Genomic DNA, 24062 nt, shown 5'->3' on the forward strand with positions numbered 1-24062 from the left:
TGCTGTGGCCTTTGAGTTATGTCCGGTGGGCCTTGCCCGCCTTAATGTGCGTTTCTGGTATTCCCCTCACTGATGGCCCTTAAAATTGTTACCTTGAATGTGAAGGGGCTGAATAACCCTGTTAAATGACGGGCTGTGTTGTCCCTTCTGGAGGACTCACAGGCCGACATTTGTCTTCTGCAGGAGACCCACCTGCTGGCCAAAGATTGTCACAGACTGCGGACCCCAAGGTTCCCCACACATCTTTTCTCTTCCTGTGCCTCCAAGACGGCAGGGGTAGCGCTTATGATATCTAGGCGGTTCAAGGGGGAGGTTTTACAAAAGGTAGCGGAACAGAAAGGGAGGCTCTTGGCGTATAGGATCAAGGCGGGAGGTTTAGTGTTTACTGTAGGCTCCATATATAGCCCCAATGACCATCAGGATCAGTTCCTACACAGGGCACTAGAGGATGTGGCGTCCACTCCTGACAGACACATTGTCCTTGGGGGGGACTTGAATGTGGTCTTCGAAGCATCTTTGGACAGGTCGGTGCAGAGGCGCCTACAATCGGGGGAGCTTTCGGGCTCGGTTCGTACCCGTTTGGAGGAGCTTGATATGCACGACATGTGGCGCCGTCTCCACCCTGCAACCCGTGCATACTCCCACGCCCACAAGCCGTATGCAAGGCTGGATCATCTCTTAGTGACGGGCCCGATGTATGAACTGGCCTCGAGCGCCGATATAGGGGTCCTATCTCTCTCAGACCACGCACCAGTGGAAGGCACCTTCCAATTGCCTCCGGTGTCTCCCTCGAGGGGTCTGGCGCCTCAGGGACACTTTGCTGCATAAGCAATTGGTGGTGAAACAGATCCGTGAGTCCATAGCGGACTTTCAACGCGTTAATGACAACGACGACACCACCCGCGCGACACAATGGGCTGCCCTGAAGGCTGTGCTCCGTGGTGAGTTTATCGCCATCTCCTCAGCGGAGAACAAAGACCGCCAGCTCAAGAAGGACGAACTTACCCGCCGTGTGCGGGAGCTAGAGCAGGTGCATCAACGGACGGGTGCCCCCCGTGTCTGGAGGCAACTGAAAGCCGCCAGGAAACTCCTGTCCGCGCTTGACATGGACAGAGCGGAGTATGCAGTGCTTCGCTTGAAGCATAAGTACTACACCGGAGGAGACAGGTGCGGCCGGCTTCTGGCGCACAAACTCAGGGTGCAGCACCAACAGCACAGGGTGAAGGAATTAGCGGCCCCCGTCGGGGGGACGGTCACGGAGGACGGACAGATCGCGGAAGTTTTCCGTGGTCATTACGCGGATCTCTACGCCGGCGTTCCCCCCTCAGCGCAAGCTGAAGCAGACTATCTAGAGTCGGTGTCACTCCCGTCACTGACGTCGGACCAGGCCCAATATCTGGAGCGGGAGATTCGGATTGAGGAGGTGGTCACGGCGATCTCCCGGCTCAAAAACAGGAAGGCCCCGGGACCTGACGGTTTTATCCCTCTCTTCTATAAGACCTTTTGCCAGGATCTCGCACCGCTTTTAACGCGCCTATTTAACACGTTCTCGGAGCCGGGCGCTATCCCCCCGGAATCCCTTCAGGCTACGGTATCGGTGATTCGGAAGCCGGGCAAGGACCGGACTGCCTGCGGGTCCTACCGGACGATTTCACTTCTAAACACAGACCTGAAGATTTTCACCAGTATCCTAGCGGCACGTCTGGCGCTCCACCTCCCGGGCATGGTCGACCCGGATCAGGGCGGGTTTGTACCGGGCCGGCAGACTGTCGACAACACTAAGAGGGTGACCCATATCCTGGAGAAAGCCTCGCGGATACCCGGGGAACGTATGCTCCTCTCCATTGACGCGGAAAAGGCGTTTGATAGAGTGCATTGACCGTACTTGGAGAAGGTCCTGGGCAAATTTGGCATCGGCGAGAAGTTCAAGCACCTGGTGTTCAATTGCTATCGATTCCCATCCGCAGTGGTGAGGGTGAACGGGTGCAGCTCTCAGCACTTCCCAATAGAGCGAGGCACCAGACAAGGGTGCCCACTGTCACCATTGCTTTTCGCTCTTTATATGGAGCCGTTCGCACAAAGAGTTCGCCAGAACCCCGACGTCATAGGTGTCCATATGGGGGAGTTCCATCATACTCTAAGTCTCTACGCGGACGACGTCATATTGACGCTCGATGATCCACGGAGGTCACTGCCTGCGTGTATCGCAGAACTGGACCTCTTTGCGGCGGTGGCGGGATTCAAGGTAAACCTTGGAAAGTCGGCGGCCCTGGACATCTCGCTGTCTAGCACCACCAGGGCTGACTTACAGAGAATCTTCCCTCTGAGCTGGTCTAGGGACTGGATACCATATTTGGGGATTCTTCTAGCGCCCTCTCTCCCTGCTATGGTCACGGCTAACTACACGGCTCTAAGTGCGAAGATCAAGGAGGAACTGGCCCGCTGGGATAGGGGCACGTTGTCGTTGCTAGGAAGGGTAGCCGCAGTGAAAATGACCCTCCTGCCACAAGTCCTGTACTTGTTTCGAGCTCTCCCGCTGCAACCCCCCAAGGGATGGCTAGAGCAGACCCAGTCTGCTATCACACGTTTTGTGTGGCAGGGCCGTAAGCCTAGGATCAAGAGAACCATTGCCACGCTGGCACCTGAGTCTGGTGGCCTTGGGATACCGGATCTGCATAAGTACTTTCAAGCTGCTCAATTGCGCTACTTGGTGAAGTGGAGCCGGTGGGAATCGGACAAACACTGGTTGTTTCAAGACCAGGCGGTGGCGGGCAGGACGCTACAGGAGGTGCCCTTCCTGAGGAGGGCCCACCGCCCCCCCAACCTCTATGCGTCCTTTGTGACGCGGGTCCCGCTCCGTGTGTGGGACTCAGTGTCCGTCAAGCATGACCTTACCACTTTTCCCTCTCCTTTCACGCCAATAGTTGGTAACCCGGACTTTAGCCCAGGTATGGAGTCGGGAGCCTATGAACTCTGGCGAGCGACCCGCTGCTCCGCTTTATTTCATTTGTATGGCCCGGAGGGTGTAGTTTCCTTCCAGGACTTGCGGCGGGACTACGGCCTTCCTGAGACGGAACGCATGCGATATATGCAGGCGCGCCACTGGGCGCTACAGCCACAGGTGCGAGCTACGGGGGATCGGAAAATCACAGCATATGAGCGTTGGCTAGTGACTCGATCATTGGACGCCAAGCTTATTTCCGACCTATACAAGATGTTGCAACCTCCCCCCTTTCACATCTACAACCCAGGGAGGGAGCGGTGGGAACAAGAACTTGGTCGAGCGTTGAGCCACACTGAATGGGACCACATTTCTTACCGGGCGCGTCACTCTGCCTATCACACCAGACTCACGGAGACTTTTACCAAAATTACGACTTATTGGTATCGCACCCCCGAGAAATTACATGACATGGACCACTCGATACCCAAGACATGCTGGCGCAACTGCGGCCAGACTGGCACGCTCACTCATATACTATGGGACTGTCCCCTGTTAGCTCCTTACTGGGAAGAGGTACTGAATGAGATTGATAAGTGCTTTGGGATTGAATTACCCCGCTTCCCCGCCTATGTTCTACTGGGCTTGCCGAATGGTTTAATGTACCCACTAAGGTCTAAGAGAGGAAGACAGACAGCGATAGCCCTGTTGTCGGCAGTACAGAACATACTCATACACTGGCGCACTACCACACTTCCCACTGTTGTTGGCTGGCTACACAGACTGTGGCATGTCCTGGGCATGGAAAAGCTGTCCCTAGTGGTGGCAGGGGAGGTGGACACTTTTGAAGAGCTGTGGGCGCCATTCCATGCTTTGTTAAGATCAGAATTTAAGGAAATCACTTGCCCTAGGTATCTCAGATTGTTACGGCTGACGCCGCCGCCAGATCCGCCAGACTGAACTGACCATGTGGGCAGTTGGAGGGAGGGATGGATACCTGGCTGCCACAGTGAGAGAGCGAGGGTTGACAGCACAGTACAGGGGGTGGGGTGGGGTGGGGGGGGGAAATTGGGGGGTTGAGGTGGGCGATTGGTTGGGAGGGGGGGGGAGTTGTCCTTTTTTTCCTTTCTTTTCTTTTGTTCCCACCCACAGGTGCGCTAGCCGTGAGACTTTGGCACGAATGTGCCCACCGCACTGAATGAACTGCCTTCACGCATCTATTGTATTGTGTACATTTACCTTGGGGAGCACCTGTGGTTATTTGTTTGTGATGTTGTCCCCTTTCTTTTCTTACTGCAATAAAATACTTTAAACCTAAGTAGTGCGTCCCACCATCATTGCAGCTTCGATCACAACATATGATTTTTGATGCATTTGCGCACCTAAATTGACAACAGATCCCAACTACAACTCACATGTTGATTATATGTGACATGCCTGGTGGGAGAGGCTAGTTGGAGGGGGATAGAATTGAATTAGGATAAGTAGTAATATTGCTATGAGCGTTGACTGATTTTAGCATAATGTAGATTTTCGTAGGGTGAGTGGGAGAGGGTAATTCTAATGTGGTTTTGTTATACTGCATGTGCCGCCACAGTGATGTTATTATCCATCTCATGTTCTTTAACCTGTTGTGAGGTTATGGTAAACATGGGTCAACCTATTTGAAAATAGCAATAAAATCTGCTTAAAAAAATAAATCAACAGCCCGTGGTGACCACCAATGCGAATCTCCAGCAATGACCATCCGTGACACCGGCTTGCTCTTCGCTGTACAGCAACAACCATTCAAATTGCTTTTCCTACTCCTGGCACCCTCCTCCACTGCAAATGGTACTTTTCCTGCTGGACTTTAGAAGGTAACTCAGTGGGACTAACCTAGTCCCTGTATCTGGCCCATGCTCCATCATAGCTGGGCTGAACTTGTGACTTTCACCCAGTCTCACGTAACCAGATAGCTGTGAGTGGTGCTTTGTACTTTTAGGCACAATACTTATCTGGCATCTTTAAAATTGCATTATCTACTGATTGGATTTTTGTCATTTTGGTGTCAAATAATTTACATTTTATTGTATTTCTCAAAACTGGTGTGGAATATTCTTGTGTTTTCACTTTATTTCTGTTTAAATGCTGCTTAAACACTTTACATATTGCCTCTAAGATAAAACTGAGTGTTTTTGTGCCAAGGTACCAGAGGGTTAATTGCAGGTTATTTTATTGACTTTTTGTGGTTCAGGCGGACAAGGATTGTGGCTGTTACTTGAGTAGGGTTTCACCCCCCTTAACCAACGATCCAATTTCTCACAGCATTCGGAAAGATTAATCAAGTGAGGGAGAATTTGTTGTAAAGAAATTACATACTGAACAATAGACTGAAGGATTGAGTGGGGTAACAAGAATGTCTTTGGCAGAGCTGTAAAAGCATAGGTCTGTTTTCTGGCAATCTTGCCAAAGCAAAAGAGCTGAACATAAGAGTACTGAAATACAGCAGTAATAAGTGAAATATATTTTCTGGAACGGCTACTCAAGTTGGGGGAAATGTACATGACTTCTAATATGCGATACAACACAAGTTGTTGGAGGAGCCCAAAAGCTTAATCAAGGACATTGGAAGCTGACTCCGTGAGAACAGCTTTGATTAGCTAGTTATCCATAAACAGAACAATCATTGGCAAAGCCAACAGTTTTAACCTTGGCAAGATAGTACAAGGGTTGATTGTCTTATTGCTTACTGAAAGCATATGTCATAAGAATAAAAACCAGAAAAAGCAAAACAAGAAAACATGCTACCTAATTTGGCAGCAATGTAATTGCCATAAAAATGTAAAATAAAAATACAAATTCACCTGCTTTCTAGTAGGTGGGTGTATTTCAGACATGTATAAAAGGCAGGTGTGTTACTTGTGCAAAGAAAATACACTTTTTGTTTTAAATTATCATAACCTAAAGACATAGTTTACAGCACACACATACAGACACACACAGATGGATCACTAAAAAATATACGGTGGAAGAATGGAAATGTAAGGTACTGATCCTTCGTTCTGGCAATGAAATCCACTAAATTTTAGCCGGGTGTGCATGTGTAATCAGGGAAAATACCATCACTCATTGCAAGAGAGCCAGTGGCTGAAATGAATTGGCCCATACAGAAGCAAAATGTTATTTAGAGCTGAACAGACTAATGTATGAAGATGGGTGTCCCAAAACCCCTCTATATATATATATGCATATACAAATATATGATCTATTATTTGTTTTAAACATGAAGCTGATAAAATTAAAGCTCCCCCTATGCCACTCCTAAAATGTGCATGCATGATCGCATGTGGAGCAAAAGAATGATGGATTTAGGCCCAGATCTCTGTACTGGGGTGAATGTATGACATTGTTCTGCATTCTGTCAATCAATTACTCGTTTTGCGCCTGTCACCCCGAGTGGGACGGGTATGCCCAGACGTGGGTCCCGTGCTGTCCACGCCACTGGAGTTAAGCTATCCGGGCTGATGAGGGGTGAAACCCTGAAACCCAACTGTTCCCATTGGGCGCAGGGTCTAGACTGATTTTCATATGACTTGGTTTAAACTGGAATGGTATGGTGAGCAAACAAATGATGGATTTAGGTCCAGATCTCTGCACTGGCGTAACGAAAAGTGAGGGGGCCTCCCTGCACAGTACTTAGAGAGCCCCCTCCAGACTCAATCAGGAGCTCTTCGGCCAGAGTACAGTGCCGAGGGGGCCCCTTTGAGCTAGAGCCCCCCCCCCCCGAACCGCAGGGGCTGCAGGGGCCTGTGTTACGCCCCTGGATCTCTGTACATTGTTCTGCATTCTGTCCATCAATTGTTCTTTTTGCATTTTCAACAGAGCTGGTGCAAGCACTAAATATTCTGTTAACACACTCTGCGGCTAAAGGTAAGTAGTCTAACTATAACCTGAAAATGATGGCTGTCATAAATCACAAAATATCTGCATTAGAATGTGGAAGAGTCTCTTGAACAATATATTTTACACAGTTGAATGCACAAAGTGGTGGTTTTTATCCGTTAGTGTTTACTAGCTGAGTCTCTTAATGTAAAATTAGGCATAGTCTTTTGTTTTTAAAGATTGGCGAACAGCTCTAGGGTTTTCATTCACAGGGAAGCAATGTGTAGAGTAATGTATAAAGCCCCTCAACATTAAAGTTTTTGATGGTCATATCACTAAGTTAATATCCTTGATGTAAAAAAAGTATCCATGTCCGAAGCATCAATGCAGGGCACCTCAAAGTGGAAGAGGCCTGGAGTGAAAAACTTGCTTGGCAAAAAGAGGACGTGCAGGAGCAGGTCTTATGGGGTAGAAAGTGCATATCAAGGTTCTGAAAGAACACACAAGATATCTTGATTACATTTCTTAAACATACTGAATGAATACTGTACCCCAATGTGAAATTCCAGTGAGGCAGTTCTGGGGCATTCTTAAATAAGGGCCTGTTCTCTGTCCACTAAATGAAACATGAACATGTGATCCTGGGAAGTGTAAATGCTATTTTTGTTGTAGTTTAAGAGTCCTTGCATTGAAAGCCTCGCAGTTTTTTTAGCTGATCTGCTAAGAAATTACAAGGCAAACTAGACACACAACGAGCAAAGTGTACAAGAACAACTGACATTCCTTTACAGTCAGACTGGTTTACATGTTAAAGAACAAACTCAAAATATGAATTTACTCAATTACCATGGAACTTACCCAATTATCATGGCCTTTTTTCTCGTGGGAAACTATCTGTTACATAAAAGAAACATTTACTTTAGAGTAAACATTGACACAAATACATGATGCTTTCCTGATACACATTAATTTTATGGATGTCTGGTATATTTGCAAGAGAAGGCAGAGTTACGAGAATAATTTTTTTCTATGGTGCGATCAAATCCGAATAGCAATTCTTAAGAACAAAAAGAGAGATAGAGAGTGCAACAGAATCTTCTTTTGAATGAACAACCTTTACATATGTCACTTTCAGATCATTATTTGCATACTTTTGAATCTCAGAAGGAATAATAAACTAAATGTATAGTGGTCCACTTCTTATATTTCAGACGTGCAAGTGGTTGGTGAAAAAGAAAATGTGGGAATGCAGAAAGCTAAACTTTACTTTGTAGATTACCAAGTACTCACCATGCACAGTGTTGTAATCAATTATGTTACTTCAGATGTCGCATTGATGTTGTCAATGACATCATAGACATGTAATGGGTGATGTAATATGTGAGGTAACAAGCATTGCATGTCAGGGGCGAGTTATATCTACTTCAATTAACTATAATGGATGAATTTCAGGCTTTTTTTTGTTTAAAATGTTACGTTTGAACTGACATTCAACTAACAATGTCAATTGAACATTAGTTTTTTCATTTAATTTTGAAGTTGTTTTTTTATCCTCGACTCAACGGTCTCAATGACCAAGCAAGTCAAATCCGTCCCCTCCTCCTGCTTCAACACCCTCAGCATGCTCCGCAAGATCTACAGATGTATCCCGACCGATACAAGAAAGACAGTCAGCAAGGCCCTCATCAGCAGCAGACTCGACTACGGAAACGCCCTCTAAGTGGGAGCCCCGACCAAGCTTATCAAACGACTACAACGCATCCAAAACGCCTCAAAACAACTGATCCTCGACGTACCACACCATAGCCACATCACCCCCCACCTGAGAAACCTGTACTGGCTCCCAGTCAACAAGAGGATATCCTTCAAGCTACTCACCCAGGCACACAAGGCACTCCACAAGACAGGCCCAGCCTACCTCAACAGATGGCTCTCCTTCTACATCCCCAACCGCCAGCTACGCTCTTCCGACCTCTCACTCGCCACCGTCCTGCACATCTGAAGAACAACCACCGGTGGGAGATCATTCTCCCACCTCGCCAACAAGACATGGAACACCCTTCCACTGAGCCTACGACAGAACCAAGATCTGCTGACCTTCAGGAGGATACTCAAGACCTGGCTGTTTGAACAGTAGTGCCCCCCCCCGCCCCCCAAGCGCCTTGAGACCCCACGCAGGTATGTAGTGCACTTTACAAATGATTGATTGATTTTATTACTGTATCTAACTATAATGTTACTTTAACCTTTGTTATTTTTTCTGTGAATTTTTAGATTTTTTAAATGTATATCCCTACTCAGGTGGCAAAACATCCCGCTTTGACAAGGGGGGGGGGGGGGGGGGAGGAAGGACCATATAAATAAATAAATAAAAGTCCGAGCTATTGCCTTTGTCTAGAGGTGACTACATCAATATATAAGACAGACTATTAGCTTTGTCAAGGAGCTATCACATTATTATATGAAGACCAGCCAATTGGTTTTGTTAAGAAGTCATCACATCAATATGTAAAGAAAAACATATTGGCGTAACCAAGGGATTACTACCTTTATGAAAAAATGATGATGTTAGGGCTCATCATTAAAATTAATAGATTTTGTAACCATATTCAAAGATCTTAATTTTAACCCGCTCCATGCGTCGGACGGCCCCCGGCAAATCCCAACAACCACACATCGGAGACGCCTTGGGTGGCAGGGTGACTATATATGTTTGGTGGAATGCATTCAGGGTGTCGGAAGCTACCGGAGTGGCGCTTAGTGTTTCCTTCAAAATTGCGGCTGCATGATTGCACGTCCCCATAGAGCTAGCACGGCTGTTGCACCGACAGCCTCATGTAGCTGGGCACGCCAGGATAAGACTATGCCACCAACTGCAGAGGAGTGGCCCAGAGTGCAGAGGCCTCCAACAAGGCAGCAAGGTACCAGGCTCCAGACTTATGTGATGGCATCTGGAGGCCTGGGCCTCTCTCTATGGCAGCAACATACACCCTGCAAGCGATGAACTTTGGGAGACAGCGCATATGTGGTCCCGGCCACATCGCCCCTTACTGCGGGTCCTATGTGGAGGAATTCCCTCCCTTCACCCCCGTCTTGCCCAACCTCATGTACTGAGGATAACTGAAGGAGGCAGGAGTTCCAACCACTGTGGAGTGGCCCGGGACACAAAAGCCTTCCACACTGCTAGGAGGTCTGAGGTCCTGCACTTCATAGGCTGCACCTTCGACCAGGGCCTCTCTCTACAAAGATCGCTCCTAGAGAGCTTGATCGCCCCTGCTTGGACTTACAACTCCCTTCTACAGACTAAGAGGAGATGGGAGGCCCCCTGTACTTCCAACTCAGCAGCGTGGACCACCTGCATGCATGAGTACAGTCCGAGACAGCTAGACAGCGAAGATTGGTGAACTGCCCATGGATGAGTGGGGTTCTGACGACTGCACAACACAGAGAGACGTGGTGGGGGAAAGCGGGGGGACGGTGGGCAGCCCATACTTGCTGCACCCTACAAGCATACTCATGAGGAAAGGGAGTTTGATGCACCTGGTCCACTGTCTTATGTGACCTCTACAGGATCTGAAATGCCTCGCTCCATGGGCTCCATGTGACCCCTGTTGAATTCCTGCTTTTGCCTTACGCTGCGACACCCCTAACTGTTGTGCATAAGCTTCCTGGCCACCACCTATCCTGCTTATCTGAGCACTGTAGCTGATGGGGGTTCTTTAGGGGAGAGCCTAGTCTACTGCTGGGACCCCCAGGATCCTGGCCCACAGTGGGGCCCCAAACTATGGCAGTGGCTAAAAACAAATGCAACCAATTAGTGCGAGAGATGTTCACCAGCGCCACTCCGACCCCTGCAAAAGACAGCCCCCAACCTATAGCCTCTGTCGCAACCTGACGCCAGGGGATCCTCAGTTTCAGATCAGTGGCCTTCTTGGTCTCCCTTTTTGATTCCTTAAAAACTGTTATTCAAGACCTCAAGAGGGACCTCTCCCAGGAGATGAGTGTTGCGACGCGACTTGATCTCATTAGGCGATCGGGGGACAACCTGGAAGATAATTAAACCATGCGGGGGAAGAAGTGGAGTGGAGATAATTCGCCTTGACGAGCAACATGATGACCTTAAAGCCTAGAGGTAGGATCTTGAAAACCGGCCTGGAGCAACAACAATTGCCTCTAAGGAGTCCCCACGGCTGACCCAGAGGACCTATTGTCAAATCTATATTCTAGCCTGTGTACATGACTTTCAAATCCTAGAGGACATTCTTCAGGTAGAGAGAGACAAACAACCCATCCAGTTTCGTGGCCACACCATCTGACCACAGGTACTTTAAACCTGTTATCGGCTATTTGAGCTCCAAGGAGGTGTCCTACAGTTGGGGTCATCCAGTTAGACTAGTTTTTCAATGAGAGGGTCAACTCCACCAAATCAAATCACTCACGGATGCCTGCCGGCACTGGTGGTACCACTTCATGAGACTCAACCTGCCTGCGGTATGTGCCTGTACATCTATCACTGGATAAGCCACCTATATCCTGCGGGATGTACCTGGACGTCTTCAACCGTCTTCAACCGCAATGGGCCACCATAGTGCTCCTGGGATATAGATCCCAGGGGCCCTAAGTTGGCACCGGAAGGAGAGTCCCATGCCCCATCTACTAAAAAAGAAATAACTAGCGCAAGGGCATTCCCCACTCCAGGGGTTTGTAAATAAAAGGGGCAGCCCTCATTTTTGCTTTCAAACTACGAGCCTGTGAGATTGTAGTAAAAAAATAATTTTTATTTTTAACTTTTAGCTCCAACACTAGGCCACTGTGGCAGGGTATCTCTACATGCTCCCTTAAATATTTTTTTTATATCGAAGGGCCACCTTTCAACTGTGATTGTGACCAACTGCTTTGACACTGCCGGCCTATAGTCCCAATACGAACTGCCATGTACAATAGAATTTCCCAGTTTATAGTTCTGATCCCACAGCTCCTAGGGGATGCTCTTTGCTGGTTTTTACTACTTCTTCTCTGTTGGTCTACTTGTGGTCTCTAGTGCCCGCTACAGCTGTCTGTACATTTTTAGGCCGCTTCCCTGTGTCATGCTCCTCACTTGACTTCGTGATAACCCTCCATGCACAGTCCCCTTTACTTGCTCTCATGGAGCTTAAGATGACAAACCTCAATGTTCGAAACCTCAACACTCCTATTAAATGAGAGGTTGTCCTTTCCCTTCTAGAGAAGTACAGCAGTGACATATGCCTCTTACAAGAACCCCATCTACTTCCCAAAGATATCCCTAGAATGCAGTTCCGATGGTTCCAACGCCAACTTTGATCCTCGGGATCCTCTGAAAAGGGCAGCGTGGTGATTCCTTTGTCAAAAGGTTTTAAAGAGGTGATCCTATCTAAGGTAGTCAAGGGATTCCTAATGGCATACAGGCTTACGGTAGGTGTCTTCCATTTTATCCTTGTCATCAATGCGCCCAATGAACACCAAAAGACATTTCTTACTGGCGCCTGTGCTCCACTCCCCTGATGCTGCCATTCTGATCTGTGGCAATATGAATTTAGTAATGAACACCGACATGGATCACTCAGGCCAATGCAACGACCAAACTGGGGCCTTCTCGGCTCAGGATCTACGCTAATTAACTTACGATGGACTGTAGGATTTCTGGCAAAAATTACACCCCACCACAACACATTTTTTTCCATGGAACACAAAACCTATGCCCATATGCACCTCTTTCTAGGGACTCCAGCCATGCAAGCCCTAATATCAGATGGATTTATTGCTCCCCAAGCTTTATTGGACCATGCACCTCTGTCCCTAGTGTTACACCTCAACTCCAGCCATCTCAGGACATCATTCTGGCGCCTCAGGGACTCCCTGCTCCATTCTCAGTCCATGGTGGACTATCTCCGCAGGGTGAACGCTGACTATCTCCACAATAATGACATAGGGGAGACCTCTCTAACCTCCCTTTGGGAAGCTTTGAAGCTAGTAGTAAGGGAGGAATTCATTGCCATCACAGCAGCAGACGATATCGGCCGAACAGAAAAAAGACAGAGCTTGGAATAGACCGTCTCAGAACTTAAAGCTATACACAAAAGAACTGGGGCCTCCAGTGTATTAACTGGAAAAGGCATGGTTACTCGTCAAAATGCTTAAGCCTCGACAGAGCAAAATATGCAATGGCACGCTTGAAACATAAATTCTATCTAGGGAGCAATCGCTGTGGGAAAATGCTTGCTAACTGCCTTCGGGCCAAAATCCATCTGGGTCAGTTCGGGTGATCCATACTGGCCCAACAACTGAGGCATGCACCAACACACAAATAGCATCTGCGTTTCAGACTTTCTATGGCACTATATACACAGGCTCCAATAGCCCCGGCGAGTACCACTCGAGCTACCTGCACCATGTCACACTCACCCCCCTCCCTGACCGGCATTCCGAGGAACTGCAGAAGCTCATTACAATAGAGGAAGTGATCTCAGTCATCGCTCGCTTAAAATCGATGAAGTCCCCTGCGCCCAATGGCTTCTCCCCACAATTCTGCAAAGTTTTTGCTAGGAGCTGGCTCCCTTGCTCATACACCTTTACAAGCCCTTGGCAACTCAATTTACCTCACTGACTATGCTCAAAGCCGCAATTTCCAAAATCCTGAAGCCTGGCAAGGAACCAGCATTTTGTGGGTCCTATAGACATACTTCCCTTCTGAATATAGATGCTAAACTATTCACTGGCATTTTGGCCCATCGCCTTAACCTTTAACCCCCAAATGCCTGGCCTGATTGAACCAGACTAAGCAGGCTTCATTCCCACTCGCCATTGTGGAGAAAACACTAAATGCATCTGGCAAAAAATGAATAAGACCCAAAGATCCTGGACAGAGGCTCTATTTAAAAAATGTTGCAGTTGGGACCGCTGCATCAACAGTGCCCTGCGGGCTTCAGTGACAGTCCACAGGTGACATCCTTGCCCTACCCTATCAGACAGGGTGCACGTCAGGGAGGTCCCCTCTCCCCACTTCTTTTTGCCTTGTATATAGAGCCCCTAGCTCAACTGTCGTGGGACAACTGATCCTGGGATTCCCTTTGAACACCATCTCATCAGCCTTTACGCGGTTTATGAAATATTATCTATCGCTGACCCGATGTCCTCACTCCATGCACTTGTGGACGAACTCCAGGCATTTGGGGAAGTCTTTGGATTTAAAGCAAATATATGCAGAGGTTTCCGATCTTGAATATCTTGGTTACCCCACTTCATATAGTTCATTCATGCTCACTGTTTCCTTTAAAATGGGCAATTGACTCCATACCTTACCTCAGTATCAAGCTGGCTTGATGTATTCCTAAGACCATATCCATCAACTATGTCACTCTCATCTCGCAAATCCGCAGGGACCAACTGGAGTCGCCTCTGCCTCTCATTGAAGGGCAGAATGTCAGCAGTGAAAACTACAACGCTACCACACGTTCTCTATCTCTTTCAGACCCTTTGTTAAACCCCGCCAAAACACATTCTCATGTTCCTTCCAACTAGAAATTAACAAATATATTTGGGATGGGAAGAAACCCTGTCTCCACAAACACCTACTCTATTGATCGACACAAGAAGGCGGAAATGGCAGTGCCTATGCTACTGTTTTACTACCAAGCCTCCCAACTCAGTTTGCTAAGAGAAAGGACCTGACCGCTCCCTGAAAAGCATTGGTGCTTCCTGGACCAAGTTGTAGTGGGCTCCAACATATGGAAGGAACCCTTGTTTCCATATTAGCATCGCCTAGGGGCCTATAGTCCTTGCAGGTAACTAACTCATCATTCAAAGCGTGGGCGCTGGAGCGATTAGGGTAGGCTTTACTACCTTCCCCTCCCCTATGATCCTGATTCAGGCCAACACAGATTTTACAATAGGGATGCAACAGGATGGGTTCTGGCACTGGCGGGAGGGCAGTTGCAAATGCATAGGATACCTATTTGATGCCCAAGGGATCATCACCTATGAAAAATTTTAATCTGACTAAGTCTTACACAAAATATATCGTATCCAATACCTCCAGGTACAACACTGGGCGATGCAACCGGACATTAAGCCACAAGCAGGAAGAGCTCGGACCCCCTCTGAAAAGTGGGTAGTCCTTAAAAAGGATGATAAGCGCCTTGATTCAGAATTTTATGCCCTACTGGGTAAGGGTTTTCACTGACCAAATATAGGGGGCAGATGAGATAGGAAGTTGAGCTGGGCAGAACTCTTCCTCCCAAAGAGTGAGAAGACATCCACTATAGAGTCTAACACATGGAACATAACCTGACAAGCACCGAAAAAGCATAGCATATAGTGTCATACTTGAAGCTGTCCCCAGTGAGACTTCTGGAATTAGACGCTCAAAGGAGTACTGGAGGTGGTGCGGGGAAATTGGCACGTTAATCCGTCTTCTGTGACACTGCCTGAAATTAACCAGTTACTGGGTTTAAATCCTGAATGACATTGACCACGCCTTTTAACACCTCAATTCTAAAATTCCCTGCCTACACAATACTGGGGCTTCCTGACCCCTTGATCTAAACACTTTGCTCTATGCCAGAGAAGCAAATGGAACTAGCTCTGGGACCAGCTCATCAGGTGAGTCTTTCCCTATACAGTACTGACAGGAACCCCGATTATATCAGTTGGCTCCACAAACTGTGGTTTTATCCTATGGAGAAACTGTATTTAACGGTTATTCCAAACAGCACCTTTCATTAATTTCTCCAAATTTTGCTAACGGATATGCCCGATCTACCTAAAGTTGCTTAGCCTGCTCCCCGAAGCCACATCCACTGAAAGCTCAACCGTAACAGGACGTTGCAGAACACTATATACCCGTGAATCTATCTTGTTGATCCCAATATGCCACCACTACAGACCACTTAGCTATTTCTAAGGAAGGCTATTGGGAGAGGGATTATGTTTGATTGGGGTATTTATGTTACATTTTAAAATGCCTAAGTGACGCTGCCGGCCCCAGGTTGTAGGCGGATAGCTGTGTTGATGAAGATACTCCTGCCTCACTTAATACTGCCGCCCCCCCTGGGTTGTTGGTGAGTAGCTGTGTATGTTACTGACCTGCTTTGCCCATAATAAACAGAATTGATCCATAAAGTTCACTATGGGGAAAATTGTGTTTTGAGAACTCCCCTTTTTCTCAGCCCTGCTTGTGCATCATCCCAAAACCTTCACGGAAGAAGCTGAAGTGGATGAACTTTTTTTTGTAAAGTTTTGTGAGATTCATCAAATGCAACAAAGTTATTGGCAAACTAAAAAATCATCCTATGGCAACTAGGTCCTAACTTGTGTAATATATATGGCAGCCATTTGCTGCAGAGGGAGCTTTGAAAGTATTTCTATGTTTCTACTGTTTAACTTAAGTAGCAGTCAGTGATACTAGCCTTTTTCAGATTTTTTTCCTAGATATATCAAGCATGAGTCCAATAGATGTTTGATCTAAAATTATTTGAAGAGTGTAAGAGAAGTGGATCATCGCACAAATATGATTTTGAGGCATGTTCAAGCTTAACCTATTATAAATGAGAAGCTTCCTAATTCTAAAAGTGTTCCAGATATGATAATCTAATACTGCTGTCTGAAGATTACAGTTAGAGTACCCCGAATTAAGAAAGGTTTTTGCATAATAGTTAAGCAGGAAAGCAGGCTCTATGTAAGCCATATAGATATGTATACCTGATTTTGGTATGATCGAATTGTTTTTTCCAGTTCTTCTTCGAGGTCTTTTGCTCGTGTTCTGCAAACACAAAATAAGTCAAAACAAGATAATAACAAATTGCTTTGAAAAAATTCTGAGTTAGACGAGAAATACCTATAATTGTGCAGCTCTTCAGCAGCATGATAAATCTTTTCATCAACTTTAGAAAGTTTTTCTTCCTTTCGTAAACGATCTTTTTCTTCCACTGTTAATTTCCTAAAAACAAAATGGTAATAACTTAGACTCAATCGTAATAAAGTTTTACCTTTGCTGAAATGCACTGCTCACCTTACATTTAAAACAGACAGTTACTTAGCAATCATATGTTAACACTAAGGTGGAATACTACGTTGATGAACACTTTAAAATAAATGGGCACTCCAGTGACAGGATCCAGGAAAAACTTGAAAAACGAGGTACGGAGCATCCATCATCCTGCTCACCATTAGTGGCACTGTCCTAGCTTGGGTTCCGACTTGTCAGTTCCGAAGAATAAAACCATTCTAGCCTCAGACCTCAGATCAGGAGGGATGATGGTTGGTTGAATAGATTCTAGAGAACTACAGTGATAAAGTTACACTAGTAAATTTCTCCTGCCTCTAGACTCATGGGGTGCCCAGAGCAGCAAGGCCAAGCTTCAGAACAAATTTTGATAATCAGAACTAACATTTTTGGAGTCGTTTTCATCGATGAATCTGCTCCCACAACTCAGACTTTCTCTCTTGGTCTACCTAAAGATACAGACAGGTTGGAGAGAAGAATTGAAGAAAGGAATGGGTTTTGTCTAGAGGAAGGGATCTAAAGTAAAGGGCCTGCAGTGAGTTGGTGGAACATATTAGTATGTCCAATCCCATTCACTAAATGAACAAGCATTGGCATAGCCAATAGGTCTCGCCTTGTGGACCTTATAAGTGTTATTGGCTTTGCGAATGTCTTTAAGTTATGTTGCAGAGCAGCATGTCTGCTGTGCAGCATGTTAAAATGTTCTAATAAAAAGTGTTCTAAGCATTTTTGTTACCTTATATATAACTAAAAAGATATTTTGTACAACTAAACGACCCTATTAAAAATAGAATTATCATAAAAAATGCCAACTCGTTTTTTTCTCCTTGCAGTGGTAGCAAATTCTTCCTGACTATTCTAATGCTAGTTTGTTAAAGGATTTTTTGTTATGGGGGTAACAAACAGCGCTGGTAGTGCTGCACTGGTACAGAGCAGATGCGAAGGAGGTGCTGTGATGGTGATGAGGTGGTGCTGCGCTCGGGCTGAGAAATTCTGAGGTGGTGCTGTGCTGGGGAGTTTTACTGGTGCTCAATTGCTGCTGAATGATGCTTAGGTTGTGCTGCAGTGGTGCTGCTGAGTGATGCAGAAGTTGTGCTGAGTGGTGCTAAAGTGACGCTGCGCTGATACAGAGGTAGTGCTGAGGTGTTGTTGCACAGATGCACTGGACCTATAAGCTTTAAAATACTTTTATAACCGCATATTTTTGCCATTATTTACCTCCATTATCCTAACTAAGCAGTGTATTGCAAAAGGTTGAGATCTGCGAATGCGGGCCACTTTTTCTTTGGCTGCCCAGGCCGAATTGTGTCACTCCTCGGCATCTCATTTAATCTGCCACCGTGACAGAGGGCAACTAAATGGGCATTCATTTTCCGAATCTATGGCAGGATTTGACTTCTTATTTTTTACACTGAATCAACATTGACAAGCCTTATACCCTACAGCATTATGACAGAAAACAATAGATTTGTAAACATTTGCAGCTGAAGCTATTGCAGCTGTCGGAATTACTTGTGTGATCTGCAATGGGCTGCTTCAAATACAAAACAAAGAATGTATACTGAGATGGGAGGAACAGATTTTAGGGAGCAGAGATGAATCCCTCTTAAAAGGAAAACAAACAAATAAAGGTGAAAAAGAAATGGAATGGCAGAGCAGGAAAAACAGACTGAAACAAAGAATTAAATGCCAACAAGGCAATAGTGGGGAATGGTAAAATACAATAAAGAAAAACTGTAAACGGACAAAAGAAAAACAGAGAAAATGACGAGGAAGGTTATTGAAAAATATTAGTGGACAAATGTGAATAGAAATGCTAACACACAACGAAACAGAGTTGCTGGACCCAGGCAAGAAGAGTGAGAGGAAGATCAAACAAGCATTTGCAATGCAATTGGTCTCGCCATTGGGACCTTATATGTATTAAGCTACGCAGCACATTAGCCTGGGTGCTGAAACATCTACTATTCTTTCACATGGAGGGAAAGTAAGCACAAAGATGTGTGACACACCAGGTATGGGAACACATGGAGAGAAGTATTGCCCTTCAGCGGGAAATGGTATTGTCCAAAGCTCTGTTTTTAATTTAAAATCAGGGCCTTCGGTGGTCATATCACTGAAAATACAAGATTAGAAAAAATACTCTTGTCTACGGGTGCTCGAAGAAGACAATTTCTATGGACTGGAATCTAGAGAATGCTAAAGTGATTCTGGTGTTTTTCTGACCTATGCTGGTCGTTTTCTATCAAGAAAGTGAAATATAGGCAGTTGCCAGAAAAATTAAAAAAGAAAGTCCTTCAGCAGAAAGCAATTCGGTATTTTACTGACCTCTGCTGGTCGTTTTCTATCAAGACCGTTAAATAGAGGCAGTTGAACAGAAAAAAAGTCCCTATGCGGAAGCAGACAAGTCTTACGGCTGATCTCCAGAGTCCACAATGTACATACACATATAAAATACATACACAAATATATATATATATATATACATATATATATATATACACATATATATATATATATATACATATATATATATATATATACATATATATATATACATATATACATATATATATACATATATATATATATATATATATATATATATACATACTGATCCTTTTTTTAAACTACTTGTACCTCGGCACTCCAATATTTAGTATCATACAAGCATTCGTTATCTGCGGAGCGAATTCCCAATCCCGACCTGTTTAGAGTGTCCTGATTACTGATCTATAGAACAAACACTACCTAGGTCTATATGTAGAAAGAGAACATCAAAATATTGCATTCATTCAGAGATTTAATGTCTCATTGAATAAAGTTCTTCTCAATACAATTCTTGTTAACACGACATAATGCAATATATAAGCAGTGTTGTAGCGCGTTCTTCGATTTGATCCCGAACAACTGTTGCAGGCAGCCGACACATGTTTCGTTACTAAACGTAACTTCCTCAAGGCTTATTCTTCTTGTCATTAATAGACATCTTAGGCGTGTCGTAAAGATTCCCAGAACAAATAAGTTCTTAGACCTTATTTTAAAAGACAGGTAGTTTCCTGATCAGACGAAAGCGGCTTATCGTACCCCCAAGGCCAGCTAAATATAATTATTTTTGGGAGATTTGTATGTCTGAACAGTATTTGTTTCTTCTAAATTATTTCATTAGGAAGAAAGGTACATTGGAAGGTCCTGCAAAATAAGACGGCGTGTTGCTGTTTAGGTCCCTCCAACAATAGGATTTAGATAGGTCCTATGTTCTCAATGCGGTGAATATGTGTAATCAACCACTTTCTCCCAATGCGGCAGCGTGCTATTTAGCGGGTATCTTTGGAGGTAGGACTATGTTAGGTCCAATGTTCAACGCGCAGTAATCGGGCATGGAAAAGGCAACTCTAAGATCGAGGCTAGTCCATGCCTACAAGTAGGGGTCCTTAAGTCACACAAGGGGAACTCTGATAAGTTCTTTACGTGCTGCCGCGCGAAACGCAAATCCCGGGTGACGTGTGAGAGGTATATATACTGATCCCTCTGCTGTCTTGGTCACATCACAAAGATTTCATCTAATTGGACTTGATGACCATGCACTGATACGGGAAGGGTAATTCCTCACTGAAAGTTCCCAGACTTAGCTTCTCTCCGTTTCAGTCAGTGGCAAAGTCCATTAAACATGAAGAACCACAGAAATCTGTTCTATCTCCTTTCAATGTGTATATGCTGCCTCTAGACCATACTCCCTTATCTTCTTATCTTGACATATAAAGCGCATAGTTACCGTAAGGCTTTCCAGTGCTGAGAGAGTCAGAGCGTGCACCTATGGTACTAAAAATTGACCCAAAACTACAGGGGGAATAGCTATATTTTAAGACGCTTTCTGAATCTGATCTCGCCCGACACCTTCAATTCAATGGGTGCATTATTTTACAATTATGAAGGCAATGCACAAATTATTTTCAGACAGGCAAACCGCAAATCTTCATCTACCAAAAAATGAAATTTCATCATGATTAAAACAGAAATGGATGGCCACAAACTTTCTAAACTTAACCCCAATAAAACAGAGCTCTTAATACCTACACATAACATACTAAATGGAACCCTTACATTATGCCTAAATACCATGAAGTGTCCATCACCCCAGTTAAAGTGGTGCACATCTTATGAATCATTACTGACTCGTACATCGTTGGAGACCCAGATTTACAAAGTCGTTATCTTTTACTTTTTGCACATCAAATGGTTGGGGAAATTCTGCAATCACCATTTCAGATTGGTAATGGTCCTGATACAATGACACTTGAACTATGGAAATTCCATATCTCTGGATCTCCTTTATAAATGGTTACATATTCAGCCTAAAGATAATGTCACAGCTAGGCTTGTAACATGAACCAATTCAATTCACTCCTATTCTAAGATCCCTACTGTGGCTACCCATTAGGAAAATCTCTTGTCATACTGCATTATATCATCTATTTAAACACCCTTGAATTTAAGACCGCCACATTTCAGTTGCACATTTCTAAATGTGTACTGCGTTTCTCCAATTATTTCTTGTTAAGCATCCCTAGGACTAAATCTGTTTCAACTTGTAATAAGGCTTGGTCAGTTGTCACCGCTAAAGAATGAAACAACCTCCCTCTTGAATTATGAACAATCTCTTCTATACTATTTTCCTGAAAAAAAAACCCTAACAACTTTAATATTCAACCGATAATCATTTCCTGGTGTACTGTTTCTTTAAATCTCTTCCCTGACTATCTAATCTCCGTTTTTTCTTATTCGCTGTTGTGTTGTTTGTTTAATAGGGCCAAGAAGTCTCAGTGTATGTGAGTTGATAAGTTCTAGCATAAAATACCAAAAAGCCTTCAAAAGCCAGTTGTTCATGTAGACATAGATGCGCATCAGAAATGCTGGAGATGGACGCCAATACCTTGTCATGAACTTAATCACGCTATGCAGCGAGTTGAATCCCAAGGGAAAGGGGCCTGTGCTGGCATGTGGAAATATACAAATATTTGGTGATCAGCACACAGTTACTTTACATACTGATGTGTAGTTTGAAAAGCTGAGAGGGTGTGGCCAGGATAGACACAACGGAGTTGTTTGACAGAAAGAGAACATAGAGGATGAGGTCCAGGATAGTGCAAAATCCTCTTGTGCCTCTTGAAAACCAACACAAAAACCTGAATTAAAGCTCAAAACTCTAATTCACTCTGTTAGTCCAACCCACCCAGATTTTGCAATTTCTACAACTCCAAAAGGTGGTGTTGAGAGACTGTGCTAGTGTGATAATGGGTAAAGGAAGAGGGAGTGAGAAATGGAATCCAGAATCATGACCTATTATGTCTATGTGTCCTGAATAAAGTCCCTGCAAACAGAAAAATGGGAGGAACCCCCAGTCCTTGTTACAAAGTTATTCTCCACGACCCCCAGGGTAGAGTAAATGTGGTTTATTATGCCCAGCAGAAAGCCAGCAGAGAGTGGAGGGGAAAGGTAAAAGCCCTTTGAGGACTTTTATTACTTCCTCTTCTGGCACAATTGTATCTTTCCTAGTCGTTCTGCTAGCTGGTGAAACCAGAAAACCCCATCAAGCATCCTAGCTCATGCTAATAAATAACATTACATAACATACATATTTGTAAAGCGCACGTTCAGCAGAAAGGTATCTTGGCACTGAATAACAGATGTTTATAGTTACTCAAGTCAATGGTACTCATGTTATCGACCATAAAAAGATGAAAGGCTGAATGGGCCCACCAGGATTTGAGCCTGTGACCATGAGGTCAAACACAAGCCCATACTTTGGATACATTAGTCCACTAAGCCACCAACCCGGATTAAATCAGGGTTGGGAACCAGGGAGCACTGTAAAGGCCAAGAGGCAGGTTCTGAAGAGATTATGACTGGCATGTAGCTGTTTTGACTCTAGATCTACATTTTGGGGGCTATTCCTTTGTAGAATAGACAAACCTCTCCTCTTCTTCAAAAGGAAGATACAAATATTTTCCCTGATCGAGGTAAGCTGAGCAGTTCTAACCTTGAAGGTGTGTGTCAACTCCTAGATTCATGTCCCAGGTAACCATGTTCCAGATTACAGCGAAGGGGATGTACAGTGAACTACATGCCCATATTTATACTGGCCTGGATGTATGCAAAATGCTCTTCTGACATTTATTTCCTACCTTGATATTGTCTACATTTGGCTGGGTGAGGTGTAGTGAGGTATTGTATAGTGTTTCTTCCCACATTAATCAAGGAGCGTGGTCTTTTGGTCAAGCGGTGCATAGACCAAAGCTACTGGGCTCCTACCGTAGGGTATTAAAAGAGCAAATTGTTCCTTCAGGTACCTGTATGTGCTTGGGGGGAATTACTTTGCTTACCACAGGGGATGAGCATGGACTCTCCCATACCTCATCAACATCTTAATCAAGGTCTCCTGAGATGAAAATGGTCCAGGATTTTAAGTAATTAAAGGACTCTTTAAGCTTAGTGAAACTACTTTTGCAGGTAGAAGCATAACATTGTTGCCAAAGCTCTTTTCAGAGCATTCCATAATGTTCCTAATTTTTGGGGGAAGTTTCACCTCTACCCAACCTCTATACTTCCTGTCCAAAGTAGTATTTGTTCTTTAGGCCTTAATTCGTTTCTGGGTTCGGAAGACCAGCAGTGGCAGTTGGTGCATTACTGAGTTGGTCTGGGAGCTTTATCTGCTCACCAGGACAGACATGGTGAAAAAGGTGCCTATCAAACGTTACCAAATCTTCGGGAGACAAGCTGACTTCAGAGAATTTCTTTGGAGACGCTCTTCTGTAGTACACATCATTCAAGCTAATTATTAGTTTCCAGAGTAGACCTCAGGGCATTCAAAATCAATGATGCCACACTCTTTACATAGTAAATCTGTAACCCTGATTTTTGCATATTTGTTAAAAGGACGGGTAAAAGTGTTAAGTGGGGAGATACGGATAGGCCCCTAATATTAGGATATTCATATTGGGAAAAGCAGCACATAGTCCATCAGACAAGAATATTAAAGGCAAGAAAACAGAGGCCATAAAACGTGGTCTATATGTCCTTCAACAAAAAATGTATCAAACAAATGAACTTTATACTTGTTCGCCAGACTAGGAAGAGAAATCATCGGCCAAGTAAAAGAATTCTTTGTGAAACAGAATAGTTGTTTAAGGTGTAGCACTCAGAGTGCATGAGACTAAAGTGCAATCTAATATCTCC

General features: G+C 44.8%; 1 protein-coding gene across 6 annotated transcripts in view; it reads right to left on the reverse strand.

Moving 5' to 3' along the window:
* MIA2 (MIA SH3 domain ER export factor 2) overlaps positions 1 to 24062 on the reverse strand; it is a 702601-nt gene that overhangs the window by 166029 nt on the left and 512510 nt on the right. For all 6 annotated transcript variants that reach the window (XM_086937351.1, XM_086937350.1, XM_086937349.1 and 3 more), the window contains exons 19-21: positions 16659 to 16760; positions 16523 to 16583; positions 7664 to 7699 (exon numbers count right to left, since the gene is read on the reverse strand). In XM_086937351.1, coding sequence (XP_086793477.1) covers positions 7664 to 7699; positions 16523 to 16583; positions 16659 to 16760 — 199 coding nt within the window. The remainder of the gene's footprint in view (positions 1 to 7663; positions 7700 to 16522; positions 16584 to 16658; positions 16761 to 24062) is intronic.

Source organism: Lissotriton vulgaris, chromosome 9 (genome assembly GCF_964263255.1).
Source record: "Lissotriton vulgaris chromosome 9, aLisVul1.2, whole genome shotgun sequence".
Classification (NCBI taxonomy): domain Eukaryota; kingdom Metazoa; phylum Chordata; class Amphibia; order Caudata; family Salamandridae; genus Lissotriton; species Lissotriton vulgaris.